This window comes from Stegostoma tigrinum, chromosome 28 (genome assembly GCF_030684315.1).
Source record: "Stegostoma tigrinum isolate sSteTig4 chromosome 28, sSteTig4.hap1, whole genome shotgun sequence".
NCBI lineage: Eukaryota > Metazoa > Chordata > Chondrichthyes > Orectolobiformes > Stegostomatidae > Stegostoma > Stegostoma tigrinum.
Window position 1 is genome coordinate 45,549,596 of NC_081381.1, and position 13,166 is coordinate 45,562,761.

Below are 13,166 nucleotides of genomic sequence, written 5' to 3' on the forward strand. Positions count from 1 at the left end.
GTATATCCCCAATTCTACCATTATCAAGCCTGGTTCAGTGAAGAAGGCAGGAGGGCATACTTAAACATGAAGGTCATTCTCGTGAAGCTGCAAGCAAAGGGCTACTTTGTAAGCCAAACACTCTAAGCAGCAAGTGATAAACAAGGCTAAAACAATTCCACAACCAATGGACCTGATCTAAGCTCTGTAATCCTGCCACATTCCAGTTGTGAATGGTGGTGGACAATTTTAGAGGAAAATTCATTTGGAGGAAGAGGCCACACAAATATCCCCACCCTCAATGATGGCGGAGCCTGGCACGTCAGTGCTAAAGATAAGACTGAAGTTCTTGCACAGCATTGTGGATGTACTTACACCAGATAGACTGCACTGGTTCAAGAAGGAGGCTCACTATCACATTCTGAAGGGTAACTAGGGGTGGACAAAATAATTGGCCTATTTAATAAAGCACACAACCAGTGAAGTTCTTGCAGCAGCCTTCAGTCGGCAGTGCCTCAGATGATGATGGTAATGCCAATTTGGTTCACCTTACCTGATATCAAGCAATGCTGGAGACTGTAAAGGCCAAGGGCAGTGATGTTATTCTAGCAATAGTGCTGAATGTTGCAGAACTTGTGCTTCTATTGCATCAGCACTGTTATATCTCTGTCAGTGTGGAAATTACTCAGTTTACTCTCATTCATATGAAAAGTGATGGAAGGAGTCATCAACAGTGCTGACAAGCAGCTTAACCGTAACCTGCTCAATGAGTTTTAGTTCTGCCATGGCCGTTCACCTCCTGACTTCATTACAACCTTGGCTCAAACCTGGACTAAAGAGCTGAATCTCGACGGTGAGGTAAAAGTGACAGTTCTTGACAAAGGCTGCATTTGACTGACTCTAGCATCAAGAAGCTGGAATTGATGGAGGTCCAGGAGAAAATGCTTTGGTTGAAATCATATCTGGTATGAAGGAAGATGATTGTGGTAAGTGAGGTCAGTCATCTTGGTTCCAGTTTATCACTGCAGGAGTTCTTCAGCCCAACCATCAGCTGCTTCATCAGTGACCTTCCCTCCATCATAAGCTCAGGAGTGAGGATGCTTGTACAAGCAATGTTCGGTACTGTTCGTGACTCCTTAGGTACTGAAGTAGCTCATTATCAATAAAGCTCTATGCAAAGTTGGGCTGACCAGTGATGAATAAAATTCATGCTGTACAAATACTGGTTCATGATTATCTCCCAAGAGAGATTCTGACCATCGCCCTTTGGCGATAGTCAATAGCATTACCTTTGCTGAATCCCCATTATCAACATCCTACAGGTTATCATTCACTGGAAACTGAACTGGGCCAGCCATAGATATACAATGGCTACGAGAGCGGGTCAGTGGCTCAGAATTCTGCAGAAAGTAACTCCTATCCAGACTCCCTAATGCCTGTCAAACCTCTACAAGGCATAAATCAGAAGTGTGATGGAATACTTGCCATTTGTCTGGATGAGTGCAACTCCAGCAAAACTCAACAAACTTGACCTGATTCACAACAAAACAGCTCACTTGATTGACATTGTATGCACAAACATTGTCACGCCACTATAGAAGTTCAGTAACAGTAGTGTGTGCCACCTACAAGATTCACTGCAGAAATTCAATAAGGCTTCATAGATGTCACTTTCCAAAGTCACGACTAACACGTAGAAGGATAAAGCAACAGGGACCTGGAAACACCACATACGATTTCCTCTGCAAGCCACTTCCTATCTTGGAAATACAGTACTGTTCCTTCGATGGCACTGGTCAGTATCCTGGAAGTCCCTTCTGAACAGCATTGTGGATGTACTTACACCAGATAGACTGCACTGGTTCAAGAAGGAGGCTCACTATCACATTCTGAAGGGTAACTAGGGGTGGACAAAATAATTGGCCTATTTAATAAAGCACACAACCAGTGAATAAGCTTTTTTAAAATCTAGAAGGAGGAAAACCTGCCAGCTGATCTCAGATGCTCTAATTCTGACTCTATTCGGGAAAGGACATAAGCCCATTGCTTTTTTTCTTGAAATTGTCAACAAGCATTAGCGGCCTCTCCACAGACATTGTTTGACCCCTCAAATGCCTTCAATTTTACATTAGGTGGTCTTGGAACATCCTCCTCATTCTGCCTCATTGTATGCCTGCTGCACAAGATGCAAGTGCAATCTTTATCTTAGCCCCAAAGCTTGTTTATACTGGGGTTCAGTCAAGTTGACTTGTCGGGCACATGCTCTTCTCCACCTTCCTTGCCTTCACACTACACCCCATATGCATCAAGCTTCCCACAGGTATGGAGCTAATCTACTGGGCAAGCAGAAAACTATTCAGCTCACATGATGTTCAGCTCAGAACCAAGTGCACCCCAACCCCCCTCATTGAGCTGTGGCAGATAACACTTGCATGTGCGCGAACTCTAAACTATTGGTCATACATTTAGAAGCATGTGGAAGGTTGGGTCTCAGGCTCAGTATCTGTAAGACAGTAATCCTCTAGCAGCCAGCTTCTGCAACACATTGCTGCCCCCTATGAGCATCTACAGTGAGTCACTGGACAGCGTGGATCATTCCTGTACATTGGAAGCCTCCTTTGAATGAGAGCAGACATTGTTCTTGAAATTCAGCATCATCTCCGCTGTGTTAACAGAGCCTGTGACTATCTATGGAGCAGTAAGATGGTTGGTGACCTCCAGCCTGGCACTGAGCTAACGATCTACAGGATTAACCATGCTAACTGTATGGAATGGAAACATGGACAGTATATGGCAGACACTTCAAAACCCTTGTGAAATATTACTTGTAATGTCTCCCCATAATCCTGCAAATTCAGTGGCAGAATTGGCCCCCTGAAAGTAGAGTCTTCTATCCAGCTAACATGGACAATACTGTGGTGCTATTTAAATCAAGTGTCCACACCATCTGCGTGCTTGACTCGAGATTTCAAAGCAAGTTCTTTTCTTCCCTCGTGGTAAGTGAATACCAGGAGGGAAACACTTAAGGGATGTCATTGTACCCTCACTAATTAATGTAGTATCCCCATTGACTCTATGGACTCTCTAAATTGGACAAACTTCAGCTAAAGAAGTAGGAACTAGGAAGAAGACCAGTGTTTCGAGCGTTCCTGGCCTAGATGGAGGCCAAGTGCAAACAAGGGGAAGCAACATGTCAAAATCAAAGCATCTCATCTACCTGCATCAGCCAACACTGTCATGGTTTGCAAATCCAATAATACATTATTTAGGTACTCCAAGGCCCACAGTACCAAAGTGGAAGAAAGTCAGCCCTGATCCTGAGGGATTCCCTAGGAAAAGTGGTGGGTTTGAGTATTGGTGGCAAGATGGAGCTGACTGTCATCAGTGTTCTTAACAGAATCTAATGTGTATTTTCACATGATTTTGAAGAGCGAGTAATTGACAAATGGAAATAATTAAACTCTGGTGTTTTACCTGACTTCCTCATGTTTAAACGTTAACTTGAGATGCTGTCTTCAAATTAAGTCATTTTGGTGATGTGAATGTCTTCACTTTGTCATTTGGGTTGTCTTATTATAATATTTCATAACGCAATGTAAATGTAATTACTACTTTTGTTTTGTTTTTAAAATGCTAATTTGTGAGAGTAATCAACCCATCCTATTGAGTAGTCTAACCATTAATTTTATTCCAGGTCTATCTAAAGGTGTCATCTTTATCCTTTCTTGCAAAGTTCAACTTTATCAGTATTGACATGGTTTTTGTTTTGCTTATTTTTAGCTGAGCCTTCAAAGTCGCAGACACGAAAACCCAAATGTGTTAAAGGTGTTCACTGTTCGCGGAATGCTTACATGTTGGTGTACAGACGTAAAGTGGAAGGAGGCAAGGAAAAGGAAATAACTGTTCAACTCCCATGTAAGCACTTATAACTCAATTCAATTTCAGTGTTTTGGGCTGCAAATTTGATATATTTTAATATGGGTGATTTTATATTACATATTGCTAAATATTGGAGCATGGTTGGAATTAAAGGGAAAGCACTAGGGTAGGACCAGGTCACATTGCATTACTGCCTTTATGATATACCTTGGAGTTCGGCTCATTTTAAAAATCAGAATATTGTACAGACTATTGACTATGTTGCAGGACACTTTTGCAATAGTAGGAAAGAAATCCCTGCACTACCTTAATGCACTGTGTAATGATCCTGTTGCGGGCTTGCTGCATGACTTGGATCTATTTGTGTCTTGTTACCAAGAAGCCATGTTTTGGAACAGATGTTGCCAAATATGGTAGGAAATGGGTAAGAAACAGTGTACCATCTAACCCCTCATTTTTTTTCTTCTCCTTCACATGTGCACGTGTATACACACAACTCCACGCCCAGGAGAAATAGAATTGGGTTTATTGTCACATGTACTCAAGTTGCAAAAGAACAGGAGTACAGTGAAAAGTGTGTAATCTAGAGAGCTGACCGCTGTTCCCACTCTGCTTCAGGCTGCTGGATGTCCTCATTCGGCTTAAGCCAATTAATCTGAATTTGTGCAGTAAAGGTTTGTTTTCAGAAAAGTTTATAGTACAATGAACATCCCCATGTTCAACGAAACCTGCATTAACAGCATCCAGTGAGTTCCAAATAAAAATGCTAGTATATCAAATATGTTGTGTGATTAATTGAGAAAAGATTGCTTGTAATAATTATTAACAATCAAAATGTTAAAATGTTTTTCTCCAGTGTATAATTCGGATATGTTTGATTTGTTGGCTGTACATATATTAGCTTCCAGTTTCTGAGGACGTTTCCATACTTTTGCAGCACATTTACAAAAAATGGTTGAACGTGACAATAAAAAATTTGAGGAGTGGTGCATGGAAATGGCTGAGATGCGGAAGCAGAGTGTGGACAAAGGCAAAGCCAAGCATGAGGAGGTGCAAGAGCTCTTTAACATGTTACCAGCGAAAGAAGGTCTGTCCTCCAATAAGTTTACAGAGTTTATATATGTACACCTATCTGAAGTATTTCTTCTGAAGAAACCTGTTCAATTTGCTCAGTAAATCTCTCCAGCAGAGGTGATATCATGTGCTGAAAAGTAGCAAGTTTCTTGATCCTGTCAGAGACATTGAACCTATCGAATGTAATTTTATTAAGTGGTTTGATTCTTTGACAAGGAAAACAATTCCAAGTCTAAATTAAACATTTTACGTTCCTAGTTTATTCCCACATTGCCCAGATGTCCCATTGGGAACAAAGTGCCATATGAGCAGAGACCCTGCTTCTAATTTCAGTGGATGCCACTGAGTTCTCCTTTGCTCAATTATTCTCGGTTATGTAGTAGGAGAATTAGTCCAAGTCCCTAGTACTGATTTGACTATGCAGTGATACATGTTGGCACAAGAGTAGAAGAGTGAAATTGGTAATGGCTGCAATGGTATCCGTGATAGAATTAGGCTCGAATCAGAGTTGCATAAAAATAATTCCAGCTTGGCTGAGGTAAGACAAGGCTGCTAGTCCTTCAGATTGTCCCCATTTAGATGCAAAAATGAAATAATGGGGAAGTGAATTGAAACCATAGAAAATTCTTCTGAAGGCTTTTTTTAAAACATATAATGAAATGTGTAGCATTGAACTTAGAAAAATATCAATTATTGTGAATTATTATTCTTCCTTTTTATGTGAAGGCCTGGAGTATTTGTGGTAAGAGGAACAGTGATATAAATGCTGCTCAGTGTTATTAAAGAGTAAGTCAAGTAGCAACGTCTAGTGACTGCTATTGCACAGAAAATTATGACATTACTGCCTGATATGTACTGCTTCTCCATAAACCCGAATATCATTGAGAGACTGAACTTTCAAATGCATTGTGGTACTTGTTACCCACTAAACTTGCCACAAAAATATGGGGTTTATCCATTAAAGTGTAAGTGACTTTTTAGATTATCTTTGGTCTTAATTAGATTAGATTCCCTACAGTGTGGAAACAGGCCCTTCAGCCCAACAAGTCCACACCGCCCCTTGAAGCATCCCAACCAGACCCAGACCCATCCCCCTATAACTCCCACACCCCTGAACACTACGGGCAATTTAGCACGGCCAATCCACCTAGCCTGCACATCTTTGGACTGTGGGAGGAAACTGGAGCATCCGGAGGAAACCCACGCAGACACAGGGAGAACCTGCAAACTCCACACAGACAGTCAAACCCGAATCCCTGGTGCTGTGAGGCTGCAGTGCTAACCACTGAGCCACCGTGCTGCCCCAAATTATAATCAATCAGATTGAGGAATCCTCATAGTGATACAGATTTCAAACAAGGAAATAAAAATAGGAAATTTTATATTTAAATAATTGTATAGAGGGCGACATAAAGATTATATACACGATTATATACACGATTGTAGGAGAGGCATGGGAAAAAATACAAACACTTACTGAAGAAAGAGAACATTGAATTTTCTTCTGCAGAATGAAATTCCATGCTTAGCTTTCCTGGGCCAGAGAAAGTGGTGTAATGCTATTTAAACAGAAAATAGTTTGCTCCTGATTTAAAAATCACTCCAACCTTTTTCATTTGTCTTCAGTGTGATTTTGGTCATTTGCCTTAAGTTTGTTCCATGACTGGTGCCATGTTTGTTAATTTATTTGGTGACAGTTGTGATAACCTACTCCTCCAGAGGTTATGCTATCATTGACAGCTTCTAAATTTGTGTTTCACATGTTTTGCTAAGAGTTAGTGAACTATCTGTTTATGCTGTAGTAACCTTAAGTGCTAATGGCATTTCCATTGTTAAAACAGCAATGTCAAAGCCTAATCTTGTTTCAGAGAGAAACAGCAATAATTTATCTTCACTATTCCTCACTCATTAAGATTTCCAATTCTCAAAGCGTCATTGCTGCCATGTCCTAGTCCACGACAAAGGCATATTAATAATCCCTAGTTTTGAACAATCCCGAGTGGATACATTTCCACTGTCGACTCTGTCAAGCCACTTCATCACTTTAAAGACCTATGTTCAATCACCAGACAAGAGACCCCTCCAACCCCCTTTTTCCCCTCCTGCCTGTTCTGTTTGTCCTGGTAGTTAATACCTTTTCATTTCAAGATATCATTACAAACTTTTTTTTGCACCATGACCAATTTCTCATTTATACTTTCTCATAAAATGGAGATGGAAATTGTTCTTTGTTATGCGTGTACAGTTGTGTGACCAAAGTTTTGTATATATTTAACAACTTTGCACAAGTCAGTCATTTATTTAGAAATTTTCTTAGCGTTTTCTTTACAGTTTGTTGGCCTGCATTGCTGCATTTAAAGGCATGAATCCATGCCTCGCGATCATTTTGCTCCTTGGCCCTATTTCTACCCAAATTTTTCAAGATGTACGTGGTCTACTTATTAAACCAGTTGCTGTACACTGCCTTGATGTTTGTTTATATTCAAATCAATCGCCAATCAGCCAATTTGTTAGCATTGTCTCTAAATTCTTTTTATTCCTTTCAGCGTTTTCTCCTTGAAATATTTGGGCCAAGCTTTTGGTCATCTTTTTTAATTGGCATGGTATCAAATTTTGCTTTAATGTTGCTGTGAAACATTGTCATGTTAATGGTGCTATGTAGCTGCAAGTTTTTTTGTGTGTTGTCAATTTCCTCATTAGTGACTGCACTCCTAAATTTGATGCCTGTTTTGAAATTATGCTTCTGATTTCTTAGCCCAGGTCATTCATATCAATAACAATAATAAACAGTAGTCATGAAGTCTATTTCTGTGGAATATCACGCCCCAGCAATCTGAGTAAACAGTTTTAATTCCTGATATTTTGGATCTGTTATTTATACCCTGCCACAACAGACTCTGACCTTAGCCATGTGTATTGTATATAGTATCTCATTGAGAGTTCAGTTAACTTAATTGGCTAGACAACTGGTTTGCAATGCATAGCCATGCCAATAGTGTTGCTTCAATTCTCGCACCGGCTGGGATTACCGTGAAGGCTTCACCTTTTTCAGTCTTGCCTCTTGCCTGAGTTGTGGTGGCCCTTCTGTTAAATCCACCACCTGTCATCTCTCTTTAGAAAGAGGGCAATCCTCTGGTTCTCTGAGACTATGGCAACTTTACTAAATGAAGAGTATAGTTTTAAATGAGTTGTAAGGGCCTTGAGAGTTACAAGCAGGATATATTAGCAGCTGTTGTCATAGCTGGAACAAATGCCAATCCTGATCTGCTGATGTCAGAAGACTCAGCTAGAAGTGCGTAAATGCTGCAGAGAAGCAGGAGCAGAGCAGTAATAGAGAGGACGAGGAATCAAATATGGAAAAGTGTGATATATCAAAACATGAGACAGTTGGGGAAAAGAGTGTCATAGGGTAGGAAAGGACAGAGAGGGGGAAAAAATATCTAGGAATGCACCAACATCACAGAAGATGTTAAGACAGAAAAAGGCAAACTAAAGATGCCTAGCATACCAAGCAAAATAATTGCATTGATGGCAACATTGAGATAATTAAATATGATTTGAAAGCCATTACGGAGACATGGCTTCAGGATGATACAGTTGGGTCTTGAAATGTTGACGGGTAAGTAACATGCAAGAAAATTCAAAAAAATGTTAAAGGAGGGTTAGCACTGTAAATTAAGGATGGCATTTAGAATAGAACGTAGAACATAGAAAAGTACAGCACAGTACAGGCCCTTCGGCCCATGATGTTGTGCCATGGATTAATCCTAATCTTAAAAAAAAATAATCTAACCTACATTCCCTTCAATTCACTGCTGTCCATGTGAATGTTCAGCAGTCGCTTAAATGTCACCAATGACTCTGCTTCCACGACTACCACTCGTAAACTATTCCATGTGCTCACAATTCTCTGGGTGAAGAACCTCCCTCTGACGTCTCCTCTATACCTTCCTCCTAACACCTTAAAACTATGACCCCTCGTGGCAGTCAATCCTGCCCTGGGGAAAAGTCTCTGGCTATCGACTTTATCCATGCCTCTCATTACCTTGTACACCTCGATCAGGCCACCTCTCTTCCTCCTTCACTCCAGAGAGAAAAGTCTGAGCTCACTCAACCTCTCCTCGTAAGACAAGGCCTCCAGTCCAGGCAGCATCCTGGTAAACCTCCTTTGCACCCTCTCCAAAGCCTCCACATCTTTCCTATAATAGGACAACCAGAAATGGACACAATATTCCAAGTGTGGTCTCACCAGGGTTTTGTAGGGCTGCAGCATAACCTCGCGGCTCTCAAACTCGATCCCCCTGTTTATGAAAGCCAAAACACCATATGCTTTCTTAACAACCGTATCCACTTGGGTGGCATTTGCAGAACAATTAAGGATGACCTTAGTTTGGAGATCAAGATTGGAATCGTCTGCTTGGAGAAAGTTAAGGAATAGTAGGGACACGATTGGGTCTAAGACTAGTGTTTTAAACCTAAATGAGGACAGTTATGGAGCCATGAAAGCAGAGCTAACTGATGAGAATTGACTTACTGGGCAAGAGTCAGACCATAGAGACCCAATGGCAGATGTTTAAGAGATTTATTTAGAAAGAGTGTTCTTTTATAAAGAGTACCCGGAATAAATGTATTTCGACTATAATGAGAAACTCTGAAAGAAGAACCCGCCATCTTTGGTTAACTAAAGTTAAGAAAAGCCTCCAGCTTAAGGAAAAACATGAAATTGGGCAAAGATGAGTGTTGTTCATATAATTGGTCAGGATATAAGGAATAGCAGTTAGTGACTGAAAGGTTAATCAGGAGGAAGAAATTAGACTGAAAGCAGGCTAGTTAGGAAAGTAAAAACGGATTGCAGTAGTTTGGTACAGGTATTTAGAAAATGCAAACGGGTTAAGAAAGTGAGTGTTGGTCTTCCAGAGAGTGAGAACATGGCGTTTATAGTAGATAATGAGGAAATGGTGGAACATTTGAAGGCCTTGAGAGGTTGTTAATGTGGTAGTTGATGTTATTTTTCTAAAGTTCCTTAGTTCATAACACTGAAAAGTAGCAAGTATTACCTTTCAATTCAATAAAGGTGGCGGAGAATAGTAGACTGGTTATCTTGATTTTGTTGTGGGAAAGGTTTAAGAATTTATTGCTTTGCACTTCGAAAAACCAAAGGGAATCTGGAAATTCACCAAAGGAATCAGTCAAGGGAAATCATGTTCCACCAATTTACTGGAGTTATTTGAAGGCATAACATGCACTGTGGATCAAGAAGAATCTGTAGAATTACTATGCTTGGATTTCCAGAAGGTCATTAATAAGAAACAGGAGCAAGGGTAGGCAGTTCGGCCCTTTGAACCTGCTCTGCCGTTCACTTGGCTCGTGGCTGATCCTTGATCCCAGTGCCATATTCCTGCTTTATCCCTATACCCCATGATCGCTTGAAAATTCAGCTCATGAGTTTCCTCTGCTTCTCAAAGGTAAGCAACAAACTACGTTAAACTTTCTATCCTATTGAAAACTTAAGAACTAGGGGTAGGCAATTCAGCCCCTCAAGCATGCTCTGCTTTGAATAAAATCACGGCTGATCTAATCTCAGTCTCAAATCTGCTTCCCTGGCATCTCCTCATAAATCTTTGACCCATTGCTAATTAAAAATCTGTCTCTCTCCTTAAATTTAGTAAGTGCTCCAGTGTCCATCACATTTGAATAGTGAATTCCAGACGTTCATGACCCTTTCAAAGAAGTGATTTTTCATCTCTGTTTTAAATCTGCCACGTCTTAGCCTAAAATTGACCTATCCTGCTAGGTCGCCCGACAAGGGGAAGCATCCGTTCCACGTCTACATTGTTGATCCCCTGTGGCACCTTCAGATTTGCAAGTACATCTCTTTTTTTTTCATCCTTTATACTCTGGTGAGTATAGGCATAAACCACTCAGTCTCACTTTTCAGCCTTTCATCTCTGGAATTAAGTGAACCATCTCCAAACTGCCTCGAACACAGTTGCATCCTTTCTCACGTGAAGGGACCAAAAACTGAATTCCAGCTGCGGCCTTCCCAATGCTTTGTCCAATTGCATCAATACATCCCTGCATTTATAGTCTACCACGTTAGCCATAAATTCTGACATTCTGTTTGTCCTCCTTATTACCTGCCACACCTGCATACAAGTTTACTGTGACTCATGAATGAGGACACCCAGATCCCTCTGCACTGAAACATTTTGAAGTGTCTCTCCATATAGTCTTTTTATTGTTCTGACCAAAATGGATAACTTCATCCTAAGGCATAGAACATAGAACTGTACAGCCCACGATGTGCCGAACTTCTACCCTAAACCTAAGGTCTATCTAACCCCCATCCCCTACCTTATACTATCATTCGTATGTCAATCTAATAGCCGCTTAAATGGCCCTAATGCGGCCGACTCCACTACCCTCTCCCAACAATGCATTCCATGACATGTTAAACTTCAGTGCCAAACTTTGGCCCATTCACCTAACCTACCCATATTCATTGGTAGATTTTTACTTGGAGTCATGGAGTCAACAGCATGGAAGCAGACCCTTTGCTCTAACTCTTCCATGCTGACCAAGTTTCTCAAACTAAACTTGTCTCACTCTTCTGCGGTTGACCCATATCCCTCTAAACATTTCCTATTTAGTACCTAACTATATTTGTTTAAATGTTCCAACTATGACTGTATCTACCACTTGCTCTGGCAGTTCATTCTGCGTACAAACCACCCTCTGTGTTTAAAAAAAAGTTGCGCCTCAAGACCCTGTTAAATCTTTCTCCACTCACCTTTAAAAATATGTTTTGAACTCCCTCACTCTGCGGAAAAGACTGTTGCTATTCACCTTATTTATGCCCCTCCTAATTCTATAAACCTCTATAAGATCATCCCTCATCCTCCTCTCTAGTAGAAGTTCCAGCCTGTCCAACCCCTCCCTATAATTCAAACATTCTGATTTTGGTGACATCCTGATAACTCTTCCGAGCCCGCTCTAATTTAATAATATCCTTCCTAAAGCAGAGTGACCAGAACTGTATACATACTCCAGAGGTGGCCTGAACAGCATCCTGTACAACTGCAACATGATGATGTCCCAACTCCCATATTCAATGCGCTAACCAATGAAACCAAGCATGCTAAACACTCCTAAACCACCTTGTCTGTTTGTGATGCAACTTTCAAAGAACTATGTATCTGAACCCGTTCAGGTCTCTGTTCTACAACACGACCAAGACCCTACTTTTAAATTTTGGTGTCATCCACAAACTTACTAACCATGCTTCCTAAATTCTCATCCAAATCGTTTATATAAATGACAGACAAAAGTGGACCTAGCAATGATCCTTGCGGAACACTGATGGTCGCAAACTTTGACTCCGAAAAACAACTTTCCACCACCACTTTTGTCTCCTACCGTCAATCCAGTTTCGTGTTCAATTGGTAAGCATATGATCCAACCTTACAAATTAGTCTACCATGTGGAACCTTATCAGAGGTTTTGCTGAAGTCCATGTTGATAGTATCTACTGCTCTGCCCTCATCAATCTTTTTGGTTACATTCTTAAAAAAGTAATCCAGTTTGAGAGACATGATTTCCACACACAACCATGTTTACTATCCGTAATCAGTCCTTGCTTCTCCAAATGCATTTAAATCCTATCTCTCAGAATCCCCTCCAACGACTTACCCACCACTGATGTCAGACTCCGCTGGTCTGCAGTTCCCAGGCTTTTTCTTCTTTAAACAAAGGCATAATATTAACCACCCTCCAGTCGTCTGGCACCTCACTGATGGCTGTAGATGATTCAAATATCTTCCCTGCCTTCTCATAATATCCTGGCATAAACTTAATCAGGTACCAGAGGTTTATCTATCTTTTTTATGTTTAAGACCGTCAGCACTACCTCTTCTATAATATGGAGTGTTTTCAAGACATCACTATTTATTTCCCTGAGTTCCCTAGCCTCCATTTCCTTCTCCACACTTAAAAACTATGTGAAATATTCATTTAATCTCTCCTGTCTCCTATGGTTCCACACACACAAGACCTTGTTAATCTTTAAAGGCGGCCAATTCTCTCCTTGGTTGTTCTTTTGCTCTTAATGTACTTATGGAACCCCTTTGGATCACTCAGCTTTATCTGTCAAGGCTATCTCATTTGCTGTTTCTGCCCTTCTTATTTTCCCCCTTAAAAGTGCCCCTATACCTGTTATACTCTTCAGGAGATTCATT

At 40.7% G+C, this 13,166-nt stretch overlaps 1 protein-coding gene across 7 annotated transcripts in view; it reads left to right on the top strand.

Moving 5' to 3' along the window:
* Positions 1-13,166, top strand: part of usp48 (ubiquitin specific peptidase 48) — a 135,690-nt gene that overhangs the window by 58,294 nt on the left and 64,230 nt on the right. For all 7 annotated transcript variants that reach the window (XR_007250496.2, XM_048561611.2, XM_048561612.2 and 4 more), the window contains exons 10-11: positions 3,760-3,894; positions 4,796-4,945. Coding sequence is in view for 6 of the 7 variants with exons in the window: in XM_048561611.2 (XP_048417568.1) it covers positions 3,760-3,894; positions 4,796-4,945 (285 nt within the window). In the remaining variant the exon portion in view is untranslated. The remainder of the gene's footprint in view (positions 1-3,759; positions 3,895-4,795; positions 4,946-13,166) is intronic.